General features: G+C 42.2%; 3 protein-coding genes across 4 annotated transcripts in view; 2 read left to right on the top strand and 1 right to left on the bottom strand.

Moving 5' to 3' along the window:
- The window catches only part of LOC126564152 (protein PALS2), a 536,462-nt gene that overhangs the window by 403,306 nt on the left and 106,763 nt on the right, over positions 1-26,393 (top strand). The window lies entirely within an intron of this gene.
- LOC126564707 (homogentisate 1,2-dioxygenase) overlaps positions 1-26,393 on the top strand; it is a 650,355-nt gene that overhangs the window by 618,359 nt on the left and 5,603 nt on the right. Inside the window, exon 6 of one of the 2 annotated variants that reach the window (XM_050221798.1) lies at positions 4,892-4,903. The exons of the other annotated variant lie outside the window; for it this stretch is intronic. The gene's annotated coding sequence lies outside the window, so the exon portion shown is untranslated. Of the gene's footprint in view, positions 1-4,891; positions 4,904-26,393 lie in introns of those variants that run through there. 2 annotated transcript variants of the gene reach the window in all.
- LOC126564891 (odorant receptor Or1-like) lies at positions 3,926-5,692 on the bottom strand. The gene is made up of 9 exons (XM_050222015.1): positions 5,661-5,692; positions 5,375-5,600; positions 5,161-5,309; positions 4,803-5,100; positions 4,606-4,745; positions 4,330-4,534; positions 4,173-4,261; positions 4,048-4,120; positions 3,926-3,979 (listed from the first exon to the last, which is right to left on the bottom strand). Exons 1-9 carry the CDS (start codon positions 5,690-5,692, stop codon positions 3,926-3,928), a joined length of 1,266 nt encoding a protein of 421 aa, XP_050077972.1.

The raw sequence follows: 26,393 nt of genomic DNA, 5'->3' as shown, positions 1-26,393 counted from the left end.
CAACCCACAACGATGCCGATTGCACGAAGTGAAAGTGTCAGCCGGAAGCACCGGTATGTGTGTATTTCCCAGATGCATCTTTCTTATTGTGTGCAAAGTCTGCCCAACGCATCATCAAAATTCGGCTCACCGGTCAACGAACTATGCAAATGTGTGATCCGCTCGACGCAGACACTTTTTCGGGTTTTCTTTCTGGAACAAAATTCGCAACCGCACCCTGCCTTGGATCCAGCGCAATCCGAACAAGACAAGTGGATTTTAAGCTTTATTTCCGACACCAGCCAAAACGACGGTATAACATAAACGCACCCGCTCATAACTCACCGGGACAATTTTTAACGATCCGCTGAGCGGGTTTTGCATCACGTAAAGCGGTTCGTTTCGAAGCTGCTAGTCTCGCATTCCGGGCAGAGGGGAAAAAAAAGTTTGCGACAAAAAAGTGACCTCAAAGCAAGAAGAGTTCCACCAGCGAAAAAAGATAACATTCAACCAAATCGATTCACCGTAAAAGATGTCCAAAACAGTATGCTAATGTTCGCCATCCCGCAGGACGGACGTGTGTGAGAAGAAACATGGCACACACAGTCAAACACACACACACACACACACTTCAGCTGCAAGATGCGCGTTCCGGCAGCAGTAAAATGCTTTCCAAACCATTTTTTTAAAGTCTAAGGAAACACGTTCGCTTGGTTGAAATGTTTAATCCAAATAAATTTGAAAGCCCACCAACCTCCCAGCCGGCTTTCCACCAGCGTCAATCTCAACTTCTTGCCGCTGCCAGTTGTGTGCGGTTTGTGAAAACCGATTTTATTTTCGATACTCGTTCCCTCATCCACCGGGTGGGTCCGTTCCCCATATCAACTTCAACGCAAGCCACGCACCGCGAGAGGTCCTCAAGATCAAAAGGTACGCCATGTCTACTTCGCGATTGAAGGGCTGGCCGAAACGGATTCAAATTAAATTCAACCGGACCAACCCGGTGGCCGGTGAAAAGCAGCGAAATTTTCATCTCCTAAACCCAAGACAACGGACACATGCGCGATGCGAATCCGACCGAATCCCGGCCGGCTTCCGATTGCAGTAGCTGTACCGCCTGTGGTAATGGTATGCGGATTCGCGGTTTTACGCCGAACCGCAACCTTACGGACAGCAAAAATCGTAATAAATCGTGAAAAGCTTGACCTCTTTCGGTGACCCGTGCTCCGTAGCCATGGCTTTGCATCGGTGGACTAGTTCGCATCGCATCTCCGCTCACACAACAACAACAAAAACACTGTACTGCAACTGAATTCACGGCAGAATCCAATATTGGTTTCGTGCGCCCGGGCAAAGGAAAGCAAGTCATATAAACAGGCAAAAAAAAGGAACGAACCACGCTGCCCAGCTTATTAGCGCAATGCCCCAATCCAAAACGAGGTTTATGGCGCTCCGTGGCGTGACGATTGCGCATTGAAACGCAAGATTCAAGTTTAGTTTTATTATTTCTACTAAACGATTCTTGGCAACGAGCATTATTTTTTTCAATTTAAACCCTTTTTTCGTTTCCCTTATTGAGGTTTGGTTTAAGGTTAACCAATCATCGCACATTCGAAGATGAATCATCGATCGTGCGCGAACCAAAAAAGCAACATAATGCGCGAAAATCATAAACCTTACCACTACGAACACTGCTAGCCGTGTGATGTTGTGTTATGAAAATTAATATTAATTATTTTACTCAAACACTGACTGCCCGCCGTGACCGTACACAGTAGACCTCGATGTACGCCGGTCCGTAGAATGCATTCAAGAAAGGACGGGTCATGAAATGCAGTATTGGGCAAACAAAGTCACAAATTATAGGAGCGCCACAATTTTTATGAATATTATCGCTCGTGAGTAAATACTTATTAATTGACAACTAGCGAGAGGAAACAAAACGAGTGCAGAACCATGACATCCATCGGTCGATTATGAAATTTTGTACACAGCAACGCACGATCTGGTTTGTGTGATCGTTTGTTTTTGTAAGGATCGTATAAAATATACAGGAGATTTGATTTCGTGATTACTGTGATCGAATAAAGTAGATCACGACGAAAGCGTTATGTGGGTTTACTCACGAATAGTAAAGAACTATTTTCATAAACTGAACGAAAGGTATTCTTGATCAATCCTCGAATGTTAAAATTGGATGATGAATGCTTTGGAAAGTTCCCTGCAGATGACGCTTCTGGTGCTAGTAATCAAAACCGTAGGTACTAGGATCCATTTATCCAAGAGTTCAAAATGTGTACAACGTAGTAAGGAAACATCAAGTTACTATCTTTAGATCACTAATTTACGCATTTTTGTACTATTTCTTGTTATTTCTTTTAAGAAAATACTTTAAGTTATTTTTTAGTTAAAATATTTTATTTTTATTGTTATATTTCTTACTTTGAAGTACTACTAATTACTACAATGTTATGTTTATCTCTAAGCCTTCATGTATTTTATTACATTAAGCATCCTCTGTAACAAAAGATTCTCATAATTTTACTCAATAGCTTATCCACCGTTACACCAGTATCGTCTTGCCCTGCACATTAATCTCAGCGCATGGCGCTTGTCACAAAAACGCAGCAGGGAAAACCATTTCCTGCGGTAACAAGCTTCCCCATCAGCTTGTAAACGTTCGCTCTCCCTTCTGGGCCGATCGTGCCCGGGTCAGAAGGTGCCATATACCACACGATACCCACCGAACTCAGCAAAACAGCGAGCCACGAGGAAAAAAAGGGTAGTTTATTCGACAATATTTTCCGGCAACCTGCTGCGATCGGTTTGCGATTGAAAACTTGGAGTGCCAGTTTGCTGCATTTTCTAGCTGAATTTTCCCACTACCCATATGGGTAGAGAGAGACAGAGAGAGAGAGAGAGAGAGAAAGAGAGCGCAGATTACTCTTCCAATAGTGTACTGGTGAGAAAGCCTACAGACAGCCGATAAGCCGTTATAATATAGCAACAGTCCAAGTCTATTTGGTTGGTTTCCAATGTAGAATCCTGCCAACTACCAACCTCTACCCATATTGGATACCACCAGCAGTTACTGAACCTCCAACTACCAACCGAGGTGCGATAATCAACAACTTAACTTCTGCCAACTGTGTGCTCGGGAAGCTCGTGCCATTATCCCCTGAGGAGAGAGCTTCAGAGCTATTCCGGCTCTAGTGATTTTTTTTTGTGTACTGCTCGATCTGATCGTAACACCAACACAACAGCGGGAGAACCATCTTCACTCTGTTCCACTTAAGGTGCCGCTGGGCCTGATAATGGGTAAGCTTTACTCCCTTCAGGGGACGTGTTGTACGCTACCGTACAACCGTTGTGTTACATCGACGGACGACAACTGCGCACCGAACTGAAACACGGAAAATGGGGAGAGTTTGCTTTATCTAATTTGATTTTTATTCTCCCCGAATGCCAGACCGCGAACTGCACGACTTTCGTGTTAATCTACACCTCGTACTATCGGTGCAGCGACATTTTGCACCAGCAAGTTGGTAGTTAGGCGAGAAATCAAAGGAAGGACTTCGACTTCTGCTTCATTATCGTGGCTAGTTAGGAGGGTTACCGAGCAGACTCATAGATCATCTCGATTATGGTTTTCAACTTAAAACATAAGAGAGTAAGTTTGGTTTTATAACGCTAAACTCTACCAAGACTTGTTAAGACCAGAATGTTTAGCTTTCTTTATCGAGTACTTTATCAAAAGAAAGACTTATAATTTTTGCTTAGGCGTGACGTTAAGCAGCTTGGTGATAAAGTAATTTATTTAAAATTGGTTTTCTCTTCAAAAAATCAGTCCTGAAAGATAACAATTTAAGCATAAAGCTATACGCAACGCAAAGAGCATGCTTTAATTTTTCCGGTATGAGTATCAGTTAATCTCATTCCATCCGATCTAATCCGTCATCGATCGCAAAACGGCCAAGTATGAGTACGATGTTTTGATAATCTGCAAAACTCCATGTAATAAATTGACGTAATTATCTACACAAAATACTAAAAAAGCAATCTTTTTACCGTTACGAAGGTCGCCATGCTGAGTTCAATCGTGAAAATCTTCTTAGCACAGCAATGTATTCCTTTTGCGGTTCTGAAAGATGTAGTGATGGTATGTACAATAAACTAGATTAAAAAATACTTACAGCTGTTGAAAAGCTATCAGAAGCTTCCTGGTCTTAATGTTCATGGCTGGGTAATTCATAAACGCGGTTGCTTGATGTATCGTTTGAGACTGTAAAAGTAAGTTTCATTCGAAAAGTTATACATTACATTACCTCTGTATATTTGCAACTTGCATACCATGTAGTTGATCTCATTTCCAAAGTAACAGTATTGAACAACCTGTATGATCAAGCATATCAAGTACGTGAGCGCTCTAATCGTTTCTGTTGTTGTGTTCACATCCGTAATCAAACGGAACTCGGTAATGCATAGAATGAATACGGAGCAGTAAAGTTGAGCTAACATAGGTCCACTGAATAGCTTCAGTACGTCTCGAAGAAACCTTGAATATCATTAAAATTATCAAAAATAGTAAAAATGGAATCAATTTTCTTGACATATCGATATACCCACCCAGTAACTTCCTGATGAAAGACAATACAACGCAGAAGTTCTTTGTAAACTTCATTCCTTGAATCATTATTATCATAAATTGTTGCAACCATTGTAATTCTTTGATCCTCTTTTTGGTCCTTAACATCTTTATGTCCTACCTGAATTAAAAAGTATTTTAAATGATTGGATATTACCAAGCATCATCTTTCCTTTACCTTCATCAATTGTATCTGCAAACGATTGAGATGTGCGGTCGTTAGGGCCAGCAGTGCAGCAACCAGCGAATCCCACGATATGTTAAAAGAAGCATTTAAAAAAATGCCAACATATTGGTAGACGAGCACCAATAAAAACACCGCGTACGGTGTGGTATGATCTACAACAGGCCATGCTGGTACTAGCACGGTGGTGTAGATGCACGATATTATTAACCATTTTGTAACTAACCCATCGGAGAAGATAAGGTACAGTATCCAGAATATGGTTGTCTTTTTCCGTGCCCATTCTAAAGGACTGAGAAAATTGGGAAAAGTGAGATTAACATTTGGCTTCTGCTCAAATCGTTATACTTACAAATCTTCTTCAGCGCTTCGGGGTTGATAAAGCTCTCCGTCAAGCCTACGAACAAGCTTCTGAATATAGAACACATTCTTGTAGAAGAATTCCATCTTCAGTATCAGAACCAACTGCGTCAAGAGTATAAACAAACCTTCAAACAATTCCTGCAATTCCAATAAGCACTTAATAACGAACAATTCCTCTTCATCAATCCCTTCCTCTCTCTCACCTCACGAGTGGTCACGGTAAAAATGTAAGCGACCTGCGTTGCAGTGCTAAGATAGATGAAGAACATTCGAAACAGAACCCCTTTGAAACGATACCACCTGAGATTAGCTTTATCCATATTTTCCTCTGGCCAAGCATAAAAGATCCCAAAAATGAAGAAAATCATACGAAGTGAGGGAAGTACACTTTTCTGCTTTACTTTCGGAGCAACGAAAAATTTCTCAACTCTAGAATGAGGCAAGGGGTATTAAAAAACTACTCCAACTATTGCTTTACATAATACTTACTTTGCCTTCGTCCAGAAGAAAAACTTAGCCATGTCTATGCACGTCAAGAAAACGACTTCAAGTGTCCTGAACCTACTCAGACGGCATCAAGCTCAAGTGTCACCGATTTAATCGATCCTTTTGATCTATTGGTCACCTAATTTACACTGAATAATTCATACTCCAAAATGTCCTCACAGTGTGAGCTGCTACACTTATCCAGCTCAATTATAGATCAATATTTAAAGAGGATATTTATATCAATTGCAACGATTCTTCAATATTTTATATTTCTTATCCTTCTCTTTTCATCGCATGCATCTAACCGCACCGGTGAGCCTGCTGTGAGCTTTAAATCAATAAGCATTTACAACCATGTCAGCAAATGAAACGACTTCTACCTGCCTACTTGCAAGATGCTCTATCAACTAATTGATCGAATTTTACCAGCAAAAGCTAATCGAACCCTACCAGGTACACTGGTTCGGTGGGAAAACAGACCCTTCCTTCCAGATCTTACCAAACATCTCCACGCTGCAGTCGAAGTTAACGACACGTGGAGGTTGCCTGTCCACCGACACGCCAACAGCTTGTTCTGGAGTTATTACTTATTAGCAGCAAAATGTTGTTTCTATCCCCAGCTCCTTCTCACCAGATTTCTTCCGCTGAGCACTGTTGGAACCTGGAACACGCTATTTATTACTTTATCTACGATCCCTCTACCAGTCGGAGGGAAACTCTCGCGTTTGGTAAGGGGGCTTGTTTGCGCTTCCATTTTTTTCCTCCTCTGTCCAGGATCGCAATCACAATCACAGCAAAATGTCTTCGTTCGCGAGTTGGTTAGGAGAAACACGGCTGTTGCTTTAATTTGTGCATCATCCAGGGCGCATCACCACAACGCCGAGACACCTCTCATGCTCACCTAGAAAACGGTGAAGGTGTGATACTCATTATAATCCCCGCTCTTTGGACCCCTTTTTACCGGCAATGCTTTTTCTGCCTTTCGCCTACCAATCGTCACACGATCCAGCATAACTTCCTTGGCACGGCGACTTGTCGTGGTCGTTATTATGAATGAGAGTCACGTACTGTCGTTATCTGTTCGTTCCGTTTTTCATACCTTCGATCCCATCGCTTTGCTAGGTAGGATTGCTTGGTAAGAATTCGTTTTCTGGCGATCGTTGGTGCATACGAAACCGGCAATAAGAAAAACTTTTCAACCCCTAAAACGGAAAGCTTACACCGATCATAAGCGGCAGGACGGCTGCCGAACTGAAAAGTCGCGCGCGAATTTTGATGTCTGTTGCATTCGTGTTTCTTCATTGATTGCACGAATCCCATACAAGAAGTCTACCTTCTTGTGCAGTAATCTCCACTCCCTGCCATAGAGTGTTTTCTACCAACCACCCCTTATTCTTCTGGTTCCTGCTTTTATTCAAATCGTACCACATTACCAGCCACATTAAAACAATCACCACGTACATTAAGCGCTGCCCGTAAATCATTCGCACACGACTGCCGATTGTGTTACGTGTGTGTCTGTGTGACATGACCCCGTGGCACACAGCAACGGACGTGGGTGCGACAACCCAGTGCGCCACAGCCTTAAACGCCACACAACCGGAAACTGAACATGCACCGTACCGTGCGTACCGAGAAGCGCACTTCTCATGCGCATTTGCGCAAATAAACACGTGTGGGCAGTGGTAGAAATTTATTGCAATGCGGTTATTTTTTTCTGCTTCTTCAACACCAACGAACCACCTTGGAGAAAGATTGGAGCAGGTTGTATCAACCAACTGTCGTGCATGTTCCTGGCAAACCGACGGAAGGCGTTCGGAACGGTGAGCACGGACAACAAAACATTTTTATTTCCAGCCATGCATCATTTCTTTTCACCCTTATACGTGGCGGTGTATCGCTGTGAAGCACGATCGCTCGAGAATGACATAAAGTGGCGCAAGTGTCACGTGTCCATGACATAAAGTGCTACAGCTTACCTGGTAGTCAACGAATTGAGATTTATTTTAAACGATTTCTGATCAATAAATTTTTTAATTTCTTTTTTTTTGAGAAATAAAAAGCAATAAATGGAAATTAAACATCAAAACTAAACAGATCTTGACATTCTCGGATGATATAAACATTCCCCAAGTAACAGTGCTATAAGCCATCATGGATAACAGCATAAATGTCGAGATACCCGAAAGTACGCTGGCTGCCAGCCAGTCTTGTTATAGCCTGAGTAAACTTCTCCACTCACAATAACCATCTTAAAGGATGAGGGTATAGAACAATTATAATTGAATTACTCTCTTACTTATGCTAGGCTCATGTTAAAATCGAGTAATCGCATTACTGCGTCTGCCAGAATGAAAGAGGTATTCGATTTGCAGACAACCCTGATTGAAGGCAGTCTGTTGCGCTTGGAAAATAATTGAGAAGTATTTAAAATTAATAAAAGTTAATAATAGAGATATAAGCACATAAAGCTAAATGCGATAATAAAGATAACGAATTTACTTATGTTTGTAATCAACAAATATAATACTAAAAAAAGAAAAAAAAATTATTGAAAGCAGCCATGAAAGTTGAGCAATGAAGAAAATGATAAATTGAGTTAAAATTTTGTAAATACAACAGAAAACATTGAGTAAAGGAAAAAAAAGTCACACAATCAACAAGATGCAATAAAGCGATAAAACACTGAACAAACAAACGACGTAATAGACCGCTATCTTTAACAAAAATAAAACACTCCTAGAGAAGCGCTCAGTTAACGGTATGACATCTCACTCTATGAAGATCATAAATCATTATGTAAAACAATTGCTCGGTCAATAAATCAACCACCGGCGACCCAGCCGAAGTCCCTCATCGGACCGTCGCTACTGACAAAATTGATTCCCTTGCCAGCAGCATCAAACAGCGGCCAGCAAAGGGAGAATATTTTAATCTTATCAACAAAAACGTGCATACATTTGTCTACAAAAGCATCTGTACAGAGCGTTTGCGTTTGTGATAAACCGTATTTGCATACATATTTGCAAACGCGTGGAAATTTTTGATTGAATGCAAATCTGCAAGCTGACAGCATTGTTTGTGTGCGATTTGCTTATGCTTCGATGCTCATAACTAAAACGATCACTTCCGGCTATCTCCGGGAAGGTGATGTCGCGATCGAAAACAGCAATAGCAGTGAAGATCGATCGCTTTGGCTGCTTTCCTAGCCAAAAAAGGAACACCGAAGAAGCGAAGAGAACCTCTAAAGCTGTGCGTTCCATCTGCATCGGTTTAACCGACTGACCTACATGAACGCAAGGGGCAGATGAGAAGCTTCAGCTACGTCTGTCTATCATGCTAATGCGAAGGGAAGGTAATTAAGAAACGATAGGATAAAACCATCCAGCCACCCTGAGCAGACATTAATCATTCGCTCCGCCCAGCAGGACTGAGTGGATGGGCGGTAAGGTCGCCGCGTGTAAAATGCGACGCTCGGTGGCCTGTGGAATAGGCGGTACGGATAAACGTTCATTAATTCCATTCTAAACAGGGGTATCATTATCGACACTCGGCACACAGCGGGCTCTCAATTCTGTGCATCCGCGTGTGGATTCTGCGCGGTGTACAATAGCACTCGGTAAATTAAATTCCGTATTTAATAGGATTTTAATCAAACATTTATTTTGCTGACGCGGGAAGGCCAGCCAATTTTCAATATTTGATGATCAAATGCAGTTACTTCACCTCTTGATATTGCTTCCAAACGATATTCGATGCAATTTATGCACTGTCCTCAAGATGGTAAACTCTTGGCAAACAACGCATTCGCGTGACCTTGTCTTCGGTTCAGACCACCCAGCACGGGGCGAACATAGACATCGAACTCTAACATCGGGCCGTTGTTGCAAATTTCGATTTAATCAATTCCGATCTTTTAATGTGCTTTTTTTCGATACATAAATTTGTTCTTCTCTCACAGATGGATTGAAATGGCACTCCTTGAGGCCTATGCTATTGACAGCGGTTTGCCGCAAAATCGTTTACATAGGATGTCGTCCAAAGCCGAAACATCAATGATCTTTCGCTCACCTGGGGCAAAAAGAATTAAATTTCGTGGCGATGAATAAATCAATCGTTCGATGTTTAACTCGTTATTGTAACCAAGAGTGACTCACAAAGGATGATCACTTGATTCGAGGAATATATTTTTCCTGGAAAACAAATAAAATTTGAAAAAAAAATTATTATAAATTGACAATCCATAAGTCTCTTTTTAATAATCTCTAGGAAGAAATGTTCTGTGTCCATCCTTCCAAACAAAAAAAAAAAAAGATTATGATCTGCTTTTTAAATGGCTATTTGGCTTGTGCTAGTATACAATATCAAAAAAGGAAGCTAGACATAAAAGTCATCTAGAAAAGATTTCATACGAAAACTTCTATAATTTAACCGAATTAACATACAAAAGTTGTCACCTGATATATGACAAACATAGGTGAATCACTCAAAAAATCACAAGCCATCAGTTTTCAGGATTTGAGGCGGCGTAGTAGTATGACAGTATCGACACGGGTGCGCGTAGTGACCTGAATCAACTCACGTTGAAAAAGAAATTGACTATCAAGTACTATATAATACCATTGTTATACAATTTGTATAGTTTGTTTCTCATTTCTAATCAACTAATTAAAGAATCGTTAGTATTTGGACCTCCGCTCCCATTTTGAACCTCTTCTGCGAGATATAACTTCACTCCCATCACACCGATTCATCAGTGATGAGACACAAGGAGTCATCAAAAAGTAAACCACACAAACAACACATCTGCCGCAACCGCATGCAGCACTGGTACACCATTTAAAATGCAATTAAACCTCACCCGTGCTTCTAGCGTGAGAAAAGCCTTCACTCAACGAGAGCGATACCCAGTCCAGGATGGCAAATTGAATTATGCTACACATTATTTTGCTACACAACTCTATTCATAGACACCGACCAACGAGAACCGATCGGAGCAGATTGCATGTTGATAGTGCTCTTTGAAGTGGTGTACATCAAACATTTTTCCCACCCCGCCTTGAAAGGGTGTAATCGCGTCGAGGAGCGTTTTATGAACTGCGAAAACTGCTGCAGTTTGCGTATAATTAGAATGGAAAAATTTAAAAAAAAGGGGAAAAAAACCACTGTCCATACCGAACGAATTCCTGCCCGAATTGGAATGAGGAAAACGCATCCCTGATCGAGTGGGGACAACAGCGTTTTGTGTGATCACCGTGTCATCAAGGTACCCGGAAACCCCCTCGGGTGACTGTATGTGTCAAGATGCCGCGACTGGTGTCAAATTTATGACACCCCAGGCAGCTAAGGATGCACACAATTCACAATTCACAATGCCACGGGACCATGAATGAATTGCAGACGGGCACCAGCACCAGCGCAATGGCAGCAATTGATAAGTGGCAGCAGTGAGGTCTGAGCGAAGGTATGTCGGTGTCAGGAGTTCAGACGACACGACGCTGCAGGTTCAACGGTGATGATCCCGCAACGGGTTTCCCTGGGCACGGGACGGTTAAGTGACGAAAATTAATGTGTTAATTAAGCAGGAATACTCGGCGTTCAATTAGACGGAAAGTGAAACGCACGCGGGCTCACGCATTTTCCGCGGGATTCTTCGACGCTACAGCTTCAGAATGGAAAAACCCTCAACCAAGTGTCGGTGTGAACTCATCAATGTGGGACGAGATCAGTCCGCAAATACAATTTCATTCAGCATCGACACGGAACGCGGTGCTGCTGAAGCTGTACTGTATCACCAGTGCCAGTGATATTACTTATTTTTAGAAATTAAACTATATCCATACAAACTTTCTCATGCCCATTGCTCGGGGAGTGATGCTGCACGTTGCTGCACACGCGAAGGTTTGCTTTTTTTTGCCTGCCACAACGAGATAACAAAACAAATAGAGACATCGAAAGTCAACCGGTTCACATCGCGGAAGAGTGCTCCTCCGTGAGCGAGCGGGATGCTATTGACACGTGTTTGATTTCCATAGTCACGAACATCGGCATCGTTTTTCCCCGTTTTTGGTCGAAAATCTCTTCCCCTTGAAAGCGTGCGACCACTGGTCCGCTCGTACCTGGTGTCTCCTTTCACACCGATATTATATTGTTACAGTTCTAAATTATATCCTATCGCTAAACAACTGATCTCCACTAGCGGGGTTCACTTTCTACTTCTCTACCTGGAACCGGCCCGGAGCAGAGGTCATGCAAACTGCCAATCCGGACGACCCTATCTAAGACACCTCAGACATTGCCAAACCATCTTCACTGCTGCCACTTCAATCCCCATGATTTCGGGCGACTCGAACCGTACTTGACCATTAGCTTGTCTCGCGGTACTTATGGAAAATGATAAATTGTAATTGTAGACCATTTTTTTTCTGCCTCTTTTTCTCTCCGCCGATCCCAACCAGCCCAATGCGGCGTGGTTCAGATACTTAGTAAAACCGGGTCCACCGATCGGACCGGTGTGTCGACCCGAGTCAAGTTTGTAGTTTTTAGCGTAAATCGTGAGCTACTCCTCCGTTGTTGCGCGCATGCGGTCCCACGGATCATGATCTTGATATCCGCCAGAACCCGGGAAAAAAGTGCTAATTCGCGTGCCGTCGCACGTCACAGGCGGTGTGAACTTAATCTTATCTGGTATGCATGTCGAACAACGACGATCACGTCTCGACGAAACCGATCGCGTGTGATCGCGAAGCACGGTGTGTTACTTCTGGCGTGTTCGCCTGTACCAGCGAACGAATCAATTTATTGAGTGTAGGACTAGAAGTAAATCACCACCCATCAGACACGGTAACAACGTGTCACAATCAAAACGCACACGACCAGACGGACGATATATTTTTTTTTTTTTGAGTGGATTCACACGCTCCACCCTTCCACGCGCTGGGAGGAGCTCCTATACACCGTTGGCAGGTTTTCCGGGCAGGCGGCACCGTACTGTCAAACAGGCTTTCCAACTAACGGGCCCCTATAAATAATCAAAATCTAATTATACTCCCGCTAAGGGTGAACATTATTGTGCATGTTGTGGTTTGTACCCGTTTGTTTCGGTTTGTCGGTTCTCATGCGTCATATGTAGCCTGTACAAGAGCTCTTGGTAAGAAACTCCTGTACTTTCTTCGCTTCCTTTTCTGACCCTTACTTAATTTACTTTCAAATCCCTTTTTTAAATCTCTTTTCTGTCTTTTAATTTAATTTTTGATTCGTTTTTATCATTCTTTTCCTTCATTTCCTTTTCCTTATCTTTTGTTGCTTTTTTATCATTTCATTGTTTCCTTTTTTTAATTTTTCAAAGTCTTAGTTTATTTCATATCCATGTTCCATATTAGTTTTTGGTTTATTTCAATCCGTTTACTTATTTCTTTAATGTTGTTTATTTCGTTCATTTTGTCCAGCATGTATGTTTTATTGCATGTGTTTTTATTTCTTTAGTTTGTTTGTAGCTGCCTTAGGACGAAATGTTATATTAATCTAAATCCTAATTACAAGTAGTGGAATCTCATTTCCCATAGCAAACCACCTTCAAGGTAAGAGTTATTAAACATCATTTGCATGTTTCTTCTTCATCACGAACCATCTAATCGTTTTTATCCCATAAATCCCTATCGCGATTTGCAACGAACCGAGCACACTCGTTCGCGTCAATGCACATCTTAGCATAGCGAATACAGCTTCACACCACGTGCATGATAGTGGGGGAGACCGAGAGAAGCAAACGATCTGATCTCCCAACGGCTAAACATGCTTCCCCGCATCGAGCAGCTGGCCCGAACGGATTATCCAGAAGCTTGGATACGAAATTGCGTGACAAGGTCTCCCCACCGTCACCGTGCCAGGGACGCGCAAAAACAGATACAATCACGCACCGCAGCTGCACTCGATCGGTGCATTCTCTCATTATTTCCTTCCTTCGGCTTTCGGCTCGTTACGAAAACATAGATGCGTCCCGGGTTTGCAGCAAGGTGCATTCGCTTGCCGACTTTCTTCTACTCGATGTGACCTCCGGTACCGTGCATTCGGAGTTCAATGCATTTCAACGAATGCATTTCGTGCGCAGCGCATGTTCGGTGCGAGTTTGATTCAATTTTTATCTTTCCGACACCCAATTCTGTGCTTCACGGAGTCCTCCCCCAATCGTGCCCTCACCCCGTTTATCACTATCGAACTGTTCGTCCAATTTATTCAAGGATTGACTCCCTGTTTGCCTCATCTTCGCCCTGAATCATACGGGCAAGCGCGGGCGAGCCGGCGAGTAATCAGGGAAGTAATTTGTTTCGGTACAGAACGGTAAGCGGCGAGCGATAGGAACTGATCATCATGATGCGATCGTGATCGCACGGTTGCTTAGCTAGCATAAAGCTGGTCGGAGGTTTTTTTGTTGATAGTGAAACACTAAAATTAGATTCGACTTCTTTTGCGATGGAGGCAGCTTCGGTGCCAGGTCTCTTTCTTGCCAACAGTGTGGTTTGAGAAAGTAATTTTTCTTCGATATTTCAAGTCCTCGGCGAAGGTTACCCAGGTCTGCACCACTGTTGCATTGGGTGTGTGTGTGTGTGTGTGAGTTTTGTTTTTGCTCATGTTTGATGGTTTCGCGATGTTTTGTTCAATTGCAATTTCTCCACCAAGGTTCAGGGGCGTTGAAAGATACGATTGAGGAAAAGACGACAGCGAAGGCGATAAGAGACGAAGGTTGGTAAATTGTTTTCCCGATTGGTAACAACGGTGCAGCGTAGTGCGGTAGTGCAACCACTTGCTGACGGTTGATGCTGTGGCAAGTGCATCAAGAAGAGTAAGATACTGAGCTGAGTTTAAGCCCGTCGTGACGGGTGATAATGAAAATTTGCTGATGTTTGCTGTCGGTGTCAGTGAGAATGGGTGTACTTGACAACTACTCGCTCCTTTACCAGCCACGGCAATCAAGTGTTATTGCAATAAGTAATCCTATGTTACGTACTTTTCTTAAAACATTTCTCATGTAATTAGCCTATCGAAAACGCGTAAATAATTTGTCATCATCTAAGATAGCTTTATTGCAGCAGAAATCACTCATCAACCAGCTCAACGACAATCCTCTTACTGCTAAACGAAACCATTCCACTCGATTTCATCACAAAAAGAACTATTTCCCGTGACTTCCGGCTCGGTGACGGATCAATACCGGTTATGAAGCAATACTGAAACCATCCAGCTGCTCATTGTAGCCTTGCGCATTGTGGCTACGATCGTGCGCACCGAACACGGGCTCACCTTTCGGTAATGCGATGATGGATTTTCCCAAAACAAGTCACGAAGGTAGAAGGTTTTTTAGTTGCACAAAAAAAAAACGAACAAAACACTGATCATCATGTCTTAAGGGAACGACAGGACAATGGGTATAAAATGGTTTTAAAGTGCTCGAATGGGAGTATGACTCATTGTTCAACAATGTATGTTGAATTTTGAAACTAATCTAAACGTCTTATAACTGATGTAGTGTTCAATTGCTAGAATATTTTTAGTTTGTGTGTTATCTGTTTGTTAGTAACGTGTTTATGTCTTTCATATTTCTTAATTCTGTTCGTAAAAGATTTTTGAAGAAAATTAGTCTTGTAGGCCCAACGCCATTTCTTAGCTTCGTTAGTTTCGTACACAAATCATGCCTCAGGCGCCTTGTGAGTACTAAGATTCAAGGAAGCGAGAGAGACACCAGTCTATACAGGGTAGGACTTTAGTTCAAATCCCATACGGAAAGTTCCTCCGTTAAGCCAATCGTAAAACCAGGAAGAAGAAGAAGAAATCCTACGCATAGTTGGTTGTGGCAGATGCTTTGAGTGTAGAAGTTTTCTTAGGCTATAGACGACCGTCATCCTTCCACCCATATCAAAATTTACGTCATTGTTAATACCTGGTACATGCTCACATCTGGTAAGGTTTTGAAAGGCTTCAATTTTGGCATCCATTTTGGCTATCTCAAAGCTCACGCTTCACAATGATCTCTCTTTTAGTAAATAATGTAATTTGATTGTAGGGGCGGCCTGGTGGTAGAGGTGACAGCGGCGCTGGTCTTCAAACGGCAGGACGGAGGATCAAATCCCATCCGGGCCGTCTCCCCGTAGTGAGGACTAACTATCCAACTACGTGGTATCGGCAAGTCTAGTAAGCCATTTCGATGGCCGGCGTAACCTTAGAGGTCGTTAAGCCAAGAAAAAGAAGTAATTTGTTTTGGATCTTGGATAAATCTGTCTAATTCTAGGTAATCCTTCTATCTGACATCTATCTTCTCTCTGAAAATCCATTTAAAAAAATGTTATCTTTCTTCACCACCTTACATGGTTGTGATACATTTCTGATAAATTTGCTCGACAATTTTCACATAGCTAACTGCGTTTTATAATTTTATCCTGGCTATGCCTTTCAGCTATAAATTTAATATTCAAATAAAAATATGCTTTTTCAATGCAACAATATTCAAACGAACTTTTTACTACGATGATCTACGAATTCTATGGAAATTTTGCATCCTTAGTTCTGTATTATATTAACTCCTTTCCTCCGTTTTTCTCCTGGCCCGTTCTCAATATTAGGAGTCAATTTGTGACTTCTCCCCGTTTTGCTTTTTGCATCTATTTAGCTGCTTTATCTACACCTCGATCGCTAGTTTACAAAATGCAAATCTAACAAATTCGTTTCTTCGCCACATTTATCTATCCAACATCAAGCCCTACCGTTAGCTGCTACGGTAGTTTGCTTCCCAAACTAAACCAACACATCCAAGCTACATCACAACCAGCAGGATCAGTTAAAACCAAACATAAGCATAATCTGACATGCGTATGCGTGATCGAACAACAGCTTCAACAAACCTTCATACCCAGGTAACCGCCAGCTAGAAAACACAACGCGGCGAGGAACTAATTAAGTCGTCTAAAATAGAATGTTATCTCTGATTGCAATGTGATGCTTGCGGTTTTTCGTGTTTGCGCCTTAACATAATCATTTGCATTTTTACATACCTTGGTTTTGCCGCGTGATCCCGCGTGTACCGCTGTTCGTCCTTCTGCGGTTGATCTACCCGCAAGCACTGGTTCGTTCCTTGTCGGAATTGAATATCGCACCGTGGAGATGCAAATGCAGCCAGATTAAAGCGTCCGACCAAAGAAACCAACCAGGTAATGGAGTGTAATTTTTGCCTCATTCCAGTAGTCTGCCAACAGGCGGCAGATTCGGGAGCTGCTTTTGGAGGTTGAAGATGGACACGTTCCTTCCACACGTGCAAAGTTACCAGTCCCTAACGAGCGCCAAATGGCTCCCAGTGGACGGTGGATGCGATCGGTGAAACAATTTAGCGCATTAACTGGCAAACAATAATCACAAAACTGCGATCTTGGATATGGTTTTGTGCAGAAGAATTTGTGGCGTGGCATCGATTCATACATTTCATTTGAATATTTTATTTATTTCATTTGCATTGCACATAATGACAGCATCAGGTAGCTCGGAACAGTGTATTTCATCCCTTTACGTTCCTCGAAAGAGGAGCTGCCGGTATGCAACGGTGAAAGAAACCAGTAAATCAGCGGTGTGCGTTCAAGTTATTTTGGTTAATTTAAATATTTCAAAACTCAACGCAAACATGGCCGGGATGGTGTTGTCATGCGTATTATTTATCCCGCCGGACGGTGAAATGTGTGATTGTGACAACCTTTCTCCTGTGCTATTCATGTGGATTACAGGAGAATGATCGTTTAGCTTCGTATTGCTGTAAACACGGCCCTAGTCCCATTATCTGAGGTTTGGTCAGTGGAGCCGGGACAAGCATGAACATTCCCGGCGTAATCTCGCTCGAAATTGAATGAAGCGATTTTCTGTTGCATAGCTGTTTACAGATTCGTTAGAAAGAAGAGTGGAGGCGAGCAATGCATTTGGCTTTTATCTTTGCTCATTGCCATTGCTGTAAGTGGCATTACTGGCGTAAATTATTTCGTCAATTAACATTCCCAGTAAGAAACGTGGCTGGGAGTGTAATGGTTGGTTGAATGGCTTAATTTAAGGTGGCAGGTAAATTACTAGAAAGTAAGGACTTGCAACACTTTCGTACAATGTTGAGATTTGATTTTCTTTATTTAAGTTTTATGTGTTGGCATTGGCATTTGTTTGCAAAAAACTACCAAAATTTGATCCACAAATCAACAAGACGATGAACTGTAACTGTCCTCCTTAATTGATCTTTTTGCTGTTATCATAAAAGAATGTTTGACTGTCTTATAATTATATTTTTGTCATTTTTGCATGCTCTTTTTTATTATTTTTTATTCTTCTTGAAAGCTATAATCCACTTACTTGTTAAGTCATGGATGAAAGTTAAACGATCACAAATACGATCGGTTTTGCGATCAAATAATTGCGATAGTTTGGTCTAGCCTAACCTTCTCCATTGTTCGATCTTTTGAATATCATTCTGTAAAAAAATATTGCAAATGTGTATAATCAAAAATTTGCTACATCAACCCGAAACCAGTTGGCCATCTTTGCTTGGGCAAGTCCTCCCTGGAGCACTTTGGCAAGGCTTGTCGCAAACGCAAACTTAGAAAACAGAATACCATTTAAAGCCTATTTCACCAACTGCACACGGGATCCTAACACTGAACTATCCATCCCAAACTCAAACACCTACTACCCAATGTCCCGTATTCCAGTATCAGTGAAATGATCGAAACCAAAACATGTAAATTTATTAGCTCCACGAAAAAAATAGAGGCGAACAGCTAAAAAGCCACCCATCATTTCTGCCGAACCTATCAACGCCTCCGAACGTATTATTTGTGCACCTTCCCGTTGCGGGAGGGATGTGTTTCGGGCGCGATTTTCATACCACACCGAAAGATCCCACGGGCCACACCACCGACGTTTGCTCGACTTTAGCATGGCGAACAATTTGTCAGGGAGAGCCTCTCGGCGTCTCTAAGCAAAACTGCGCGAGAAAATCGTGTATGCCGCCGGGCGAAAATTGACTTCCAAGGCAAACCCAGCTCACAGATATCCTCCGAATGCGCACACGATTGTAAACCTGCACAATGGGCACATGGGCATCGACATAATCATCATCACCATTGTACCGCCAGAGCTCATATGGACGCGTGGGTGTACCCGGCAACAAAACAGACAGACGAAACAGTGAAACCACCACACGACCAGATCCCAGTAATGTTTTCGACCTAACCTAGCCCAACCCAGCACCAGAGATTTTGTACTGTGCTCGCGCGCGCACACAGATCGGACGAGTTTGGGACAGGTTCGCTTTTCCCCGGGGACGATTTACCACTGAAAGCACCAACTTTTGGGGCTAGGAGTTCGGAGCTCCGGACACTCCAAACTCTAGAAACACCAGGAAGATCACAGCTTTTCATTCAACCACTGCCAATGTGAGGGCTTATCGGTGTGGTTGGTGCAATGGCAACAACGAACGATTGCCCGAGGTTACACGTTTCTTACGCTTTCTGAACGTCCACGTGCCGTTCTGTATGGCGAAGCGCAGGAACAAATGAACGCCTGTCGGTATGAACTGTTGTGGATTGTTGAAGCAGAAAACAATAAATATTCTGTCTTCTGCCAGTGCGTTCCCAATGTGGCAGTTGGTGCAGCAAGAGAGCATATTCCATCCTTAGCTGACCCGGGAATATTTTCCATTAGACCTTATGCTCATAATGAAATGGAAATTCGTTTTGTGAACCTGTCATAAAATTTGTGAGACTAATGTATTGGTTAATTTTGAAGCTTAACTCCAATGTTGAAGAGAAAAATGGATGGATAACATTTCAGTAATGAAAATCTGTCAAGCATTTGGAACAAAGAATCTAGACTTTTGAATATCGGCCAGAATAACCGTTTACAGTTTAAGTACAAAGTATACTAGAAGACGAGAATAACAGTGATAAAGAAATACAGAGAAACACTTCTTGCCGAATACAATTCTCCTATCCAGTTCTTACGCTTTACCTCCCCAACGCCAGGTGATTGCTTGTCCATGACAAATTCATTAAACCGACAGCTAAATTGACCACCTACTACTCTACACAAAACCTTTCCCTCGCCTTTGTTTCGAACCGTTTAACGTTTTCTCACTCTCAAATCGCTGGAAACCAATTCGAGCCACACGGGTTACCAATTTCCCGACTCGGTCATAAATTACGATTTAATGTAGACATAAAAGGGCGAACGCTACAGAATGTGTAGCTTTGCACACATTTTTGAACCTTTTCAAATTACGACATCACAAACATCGACATCACCGCATGATCTGGCCCTGTTTTCTTAAATGAACATCAGTCAGCCTCGTCTCGATGGGAGGTTTTGTTGTCTTAGGACAGCAGGAGCCTTTCGGGACGTGTCAATTAACAGCATTTGATCGGAAATATTCAAATTAAAACATCAAATCTCGACGCTTTGAAATGCTACAAAATAGAGTTGCTTCCTGCACCTGCACCAAGCGGACGAACTTCCCAGCACCTAATGTGGGTCATGTGCTCGGGAAGATTGATATCACTCGCGTGCACCGCGTGCAGGTGTGGTGGGTTCGAGTGGCGTCGTTCTATCCCGTGGCCAAGCCCTGCGAACAAAATCATTTGTTATATTTCTCCACAGTTCAATCGTAATGGCGGTGCATACATTCATCACGAATGCAACCGCCTCGAAGACTGCTGCTGTTGCTGCTGCGATGCAGTTCAACTGCATTAATGATCATCAAAAAGACTTTAAGGAGAGAAGGAGGCGGTACGGGACTAGCAGTGAGGGTGAAACTAGTTTCAATATCATACGGCGCAGCGTGTGACTGTAAGTGATCCCAGGAATAGGAAAAGTCCCAGGCAGTGTATTGCTGAGAGCTTATAATCTTAGACCTACCTATCTGATACCCTGCTGGGTGGAGCAGTAGACTGTATGGAAATGTTTCGCTTTGCGAACTAAACTGTTGATGTATCTCCGAAGCGATGCATATAACTTCATCTCAAATGCATCTTCCCTCCATGGGGTTTCTCGAGCGAATCTAATTATAAGGCTTGTGCTCTAAAAACTGGAAAACCAAATAAGACAACAAAAAACTCTCCGGACGTAATCCACACACTCATAACTGTTATTACAAAAATATACATTCCAAATTTGACAAAATTGACCAAACCGCCCATCCGAGCCCTGGCGAGGACCCACCACTAAACGAACGTTTATCCTCATGCACATCAGCATGCCAAAATTGGTGCGCCACAATTCTGCACGGTGCCCTATCATTTCCCGCTCCCAAATGATTATTAATTGACATCTTTTGCTCGGCCGGTAAATGCACACGCAACTAAATGAAGACATTAAAAATGCCTACCAGCACCGAGTGCGTGGTGCATCCGCTCGAGAATGAAGCGAGACACACTGCACCACACAGTAAGTCCTGTACTGGAATAATGGAAGACACATCGGTAACACCTACGACGTTTTTTTTGGGACCGTAAAGTAGTACTTCCCCCCCATTACGTGCGTTATCATGATGCGTTTCTGGCAAGGTAACATGTGATCATGCGTACGTCATGTGCTATTTTGCGATGCAAAAACCATCAACCATAATGACATTGTCACGAACTTTCCAGCTTGCTTCACTCATACACATACTGTTGGTGGTGTGATTTTACTGTTGTCTTTTCTTGAGGTTTTTTTGTTTGTAAGCCAAAGTCCAAAAATTGAAACTCCTTACAGAAACCTTTGTGTATGTTGCAAGCAAGATGGTGAGGAAAAGTTAATTAAAAAGTGTCTGCCCACCGTAACGTTGGCCCGTTGGCGCTTTCTGTCAAAAAATCTTTATCTCTTTATTTAATGAAATATTTACGATCGGCTGTCATCGGTGGGGAGTTCGATTCGATTCATCCTCCTTGGCGCGGTCACTCCAAATCATTCCAAATCTTATAGGCGGTCTTCGATGGCGAAACTCCACCCCGGTGTGTTCCGCCCTGTGTTGGCGGAAATTCAATTGCTGTCAGTAGAAGCCCAAGCTTGTCAGGGTCTTGAATTATGTTTTATTACAACTGCTTTAATTACACACATTTAGCCGTTGGGAAGTGAGACGAGCTGTGGTAACGGGAGCGATAAAAAGCGACGAGCTCATCCTTTACGCATTGCTTTTTTCTCTCTTTCTCACTGTCTCTCTCTCTCTCTCCCTGTGTTAACTACTTCGTCCAGCTCGATCTAAAGACATTGGAGTTCCCAAATATCAGATGCAATCCATGTTGAAGTCTTTTTCGCGAAAACCAGTGTTTAAATGCTGTAAACATTGATGGTTTTTTGGTCGCAATTTTGAATGTTTATTACGCATCGACACGCGGATCGGGTCGATGCGATTGGTGTAGAAGAATCACACAGAGAAGTGTGTTAATTTTTAAATATAAACTGAGACGATTTAAAAAAAAATACCCAATTGATATGATACAATTTTATAGAAGTTGCTGAAAATATCTCAATTTTAACATATTTCTCCGATAATAAATCAAGACACTCTACAGGAACAATATTTCTATACATTCTGATAAAATATTTTTTTCCCCTTCAGAAGCCCAACAACCGTCAACAAGTAAGTAGCGTGAATCACAACTCACACGCTCCTTTTGGGCACTAATGGAATGAGCATAGGTTGAGGTTATGACGATTAAACATGTAACGTAAGCGCCGCACTTGCTATAAAATTACTACCCTTGGAGGAAACAATTTTGAAATTATTTTTTTACGTCCGATATTTGAAACATTTATTAAGATATCAAATGAATAAAAAGTAATGTCGAAACGATTGCAACCAAGCGATCTTACTTGTTGTTTTGTACTCCTCAAAAAGGTTCGCAGAGGTTTTATAGCAGACACTATAATAATCAATCCCGATCGAACCCAACCCCACAGGATCGTAATTTGTCTCGATTAACCCTTCAACTATCAATCAACCATCGATGCCTTAATTGCTTTCCCGCAACGAATGCAGATGAAAACACGGCCAGCAAATTTGTTTATTTTGATACAGTTTAATCGCTCAGCTCAATGTACAGCAACCATGCAAGAGTGAGTCGTTCGCTGCTCCAAATCGATCGCTTAATGGTTTCGCTGTCAACGAACTCCTGCCGCTTCCAAACGGCTCACTGGACAAGTGGATGACATTTTTTATTGGCATTCTGTACACGTTTACGGTTCAACCGGCGTGAAGCGTGTGTATTAATGTTTTTATTTAAATGGACAAAGAACACGATGGAGGTGATAACGGTGGCGCTGATTTAAAGATGTCCATGGGGAGACAAGAGACAGACATTTTAAGAACTACTTTTCTGCTGTCCTGTTGATCTCCGCGAGGACACCACATTCTCTTAGCCTTTACAAGTGGAGTTTTTGGTGGTACACGTACGAGACCTTATCATAAAAAAAAACCGCACCCAACAGTTCTCCCTTCCCCTCTGCTAGAATTGAACCTAAATTATCTCTCAGGAAGATAGGTACGCAAGTGCGCTTTACAAAAACCCGAATCATCCTGTTACGCGTGGCATCACGGACGTAAACCTGTTTCTTAGTTACATAATAAGGACCCAAAAAGATGGCTTTGGAAACTCGAATCCATCCATCCAAGAACAATGCTCAAGAAGGAGAGAAAGCCGTACGGTGTACCTCGTTGTGGGTGAACTTGGAGCACGGCACTGTCCAAAAACGCATTCAATAATGGTTGTCGCTTCCATTGATAAATCAGACCCATCCAGCCCGGTATCGAAGATGTAGCGTAAAGCAATTGGTTCGGAAAGCAGTGTAGTCAGTCCTTCAAAATCCAATGCCCACCACTTTCATCCTTCGAATCCAGCGAAAGCTACAACACCCCAGAAGACCTTGCTGACGACGCATTTTCTTTTTGTACTTGGTTTTAAAAATATATTTTGATCGTTTTATAAAGACATTATAAATTTTGGACTTTTGCGCCCCAAAAGGTCAATTGAAATTGCTCCGTTAAAAACGAACTCAAAAAAAAATCGGGATGCATGCTGTTACGAAATGTACGCGTTCCGTAGCTACGCCCTGTACAGGGTCCAATAAAGTTGTGCGGTCCATGATCACGAGGAGATGGGGTAGACTTCGGGCGGAAAGGAGAGAAAATAATTTAAATCATAAGCTTATAAATATGTGCATCGATCATCGCACAAATCGTCCGAACGAGATCACGACCGGTCCGGGAGTGTTGAGTATGACCCGGACTCTTTTAGCAGTTGCCAACTGGACAGTACGGTCATTGGTGTTTACGATCACGAGCAAAAGCTAGCGAGAAGCTAAAGGTGCCAATTGATTTATCTTTCACAAAATGGACCATTTTCCGAAAAACTGTTCCCATCGATATCGGTTCCCGCTCGGATAAGCTACAATGTACCGATCTTGATCGATCGGGGCTGTTTTGGGTGATGGTCGTGGTAGTCTCTGCTTCTTACCAATCCATACCAAACACAAGCTAGAGGTCAGTTTGTGGTACAGTTTATATGTACATGCGATGACCATCCATTACACTTAGATGACCCTACGATGAAGCTTCTCATACGGTGGTTGCTAAAATATTCGCAACCAAGATCGGAATCTTTCACACTCCAAAAATGGGTCCGAGTGTGAGACGCATGTTTTCTCTCAACCACAACAGTATGTATCGAGGTGCGAACGAGAAATTGAAAACATTATTAATACGAAACTGAATAATGGAGGTCCATTTAAGGATAATTAAGTCAATGATTTCGAAGTCCTTAAGGAATGGATAAGCAGAGACAAACATGTAAGGACTATGTAGTTAAAACAGTCTTGTCGATAAGTTTTTAGCTTAATGACTCAAAAATGTATACGCTCATTGATATTCAAGGTGCCAGCTTTCAATTATTTGTGGATAATAAAGAAGGGCTTACGAAATCTCGTCGTTTTCTTTGATGTTATGTTCAATATGATTTTATTTAGTAGTGAAGATCTGGTTTAATCATATTTCTTTTAGTTCCATTACGATTCCTGCGACCCGAACAGGCAATGAGGCACAATTATTATGACACCGTTCCCAATAGCTCAAAAGTCCTAGAGTCCTACCAAATCTTGTGTTTTAAGATACACAAGATATGTTTGGGACCGGGATTAAAATCTCATCCGGACCATTTACCGTAGTATTAACTGACTATTCATCAATGTGGTATCAACAAGTCTAGACAACATTAAATCCCAGGTGTGACCTTAATAGGCCATTTAGCCAAGAAGAAGATATGCGTATCTTAAACAATTAAACTTCAATAATAGACAATGGGATGTGAATGCTGAAATGAACAATTTACTAAGAAGACCTAACTTGGAGATTGCAGAAAAAGACTATAAAATTATGATAAATACAAATCAATACAAATCAATTAAAACAAAGAGATCTCACAGAATTTTATAAAAAATCGCCTAAATTTATGAATTTCCCAACAATAAACAGCGTTATTCTTTTAAGGTAAAATATTATACCGAAATTTTCCGATTTTAAATACATTTAACACATATTTCCAACTAAGTTAAAACAATGTAATCAGTTATCAATCTAATCTTCACTAGTGCTGAACAAGAAAATCAATCTCCGCATCCGTTGTCATCCTTTCTCACATTAATTCTGATACATCTTCGGGCAGGTACATAACTTACGATCACTGCCGATCGACATGCTTCCGCCACACAACCAAACCACACCACAAAAGAACATTCTCCAATCCGCGCCCGGGAATGGGACACTGACAAACAGCCGTTCGAACCGTTGGGGGACCGTATTGGAACGCAAACCTCCCAATATTCTTCTTCCCGGGCCACTCGCTCTAAGCATCGATGCACCCCAACATCCAGGCACCAGCAAGCCAAAGCCATTTCGTAAATCCATCAGCGTAATTGAATTTATTTAGATTTACTACTTTTCACTGACGAATTGCTTCGCCCGAGCGAAATGGATGGATTGTAAATTGATTCTGCCAGCACAATGATGCACCAGAAAGTGGAAGAAAAATGCCTTACTCTTTCCGCAAGATTACGAATTGATTAAGTTTGTGCCGTTCGGAACCGAGCGCTACCGGGACTTGGACTTTCTAGCAACGAAATGCAACGGCTTGGTAGAGATTGGGTTTAAAAAATTATCCTCCAAAGTGCTTCTCGGTTCCTACTGGTGAGCTGACCGCGCGTACAAGCTACCGGTTAGCGCGGGTTCGCGTCCAGGAGATTTATGCGCACGTTCTATGCAGCAACTGCGAACGGGCGCCTCAAAAGGAAACCAATCTGGCTGAGGCTTATGTTGCGGTAGGTAACGGTCGAATGGAACCCATCTTTTCTTCTTTATCGAAGCTTGGTGGTACGCTCAGCGCTAACAGGTTTGCATCGTGGCTTTCGGTGTAGAAACCCGGATTGCCGGTTCCGCGTGATTGTTTGTTGCAACCCTTGAGCCGAATGCAGAACAATATGCCCAATATGCCCCGAAATCACTGATTGTGATCGACCGATTGAAGAAGGAATGAAAAATTTAAATACCATCTGCAATAGACCGTATTGCCGGTAAATGGAGAAAGGAGTTTCAATGCAACAGGACCAGGAGACACAAACAACCGTACGAAGTTAGTTGGATGAAAAGTAAAATCTGCTAATTCAATAGCAAACAGTGCGATACAGACT

Source organism: Anopheles maculipalpis, chromosome 3RL (genome assembly GCF_943734695.1).
Source record: "Anopheles maculipalpis chromosome 3RL, idAnoMacuDA_375_x, whole genome shotgun sequence".
In the NCBI taxonomy this organism is placed as follows: Eukaryota; Metazoa; Arthropoda; class Insecta; order Diptera; family Culicidae; genus Anopheles; species Anopheles maculipalpis.
This window is presented reverse-complemented; position numbering and strand designations above follow the sequence as displayed.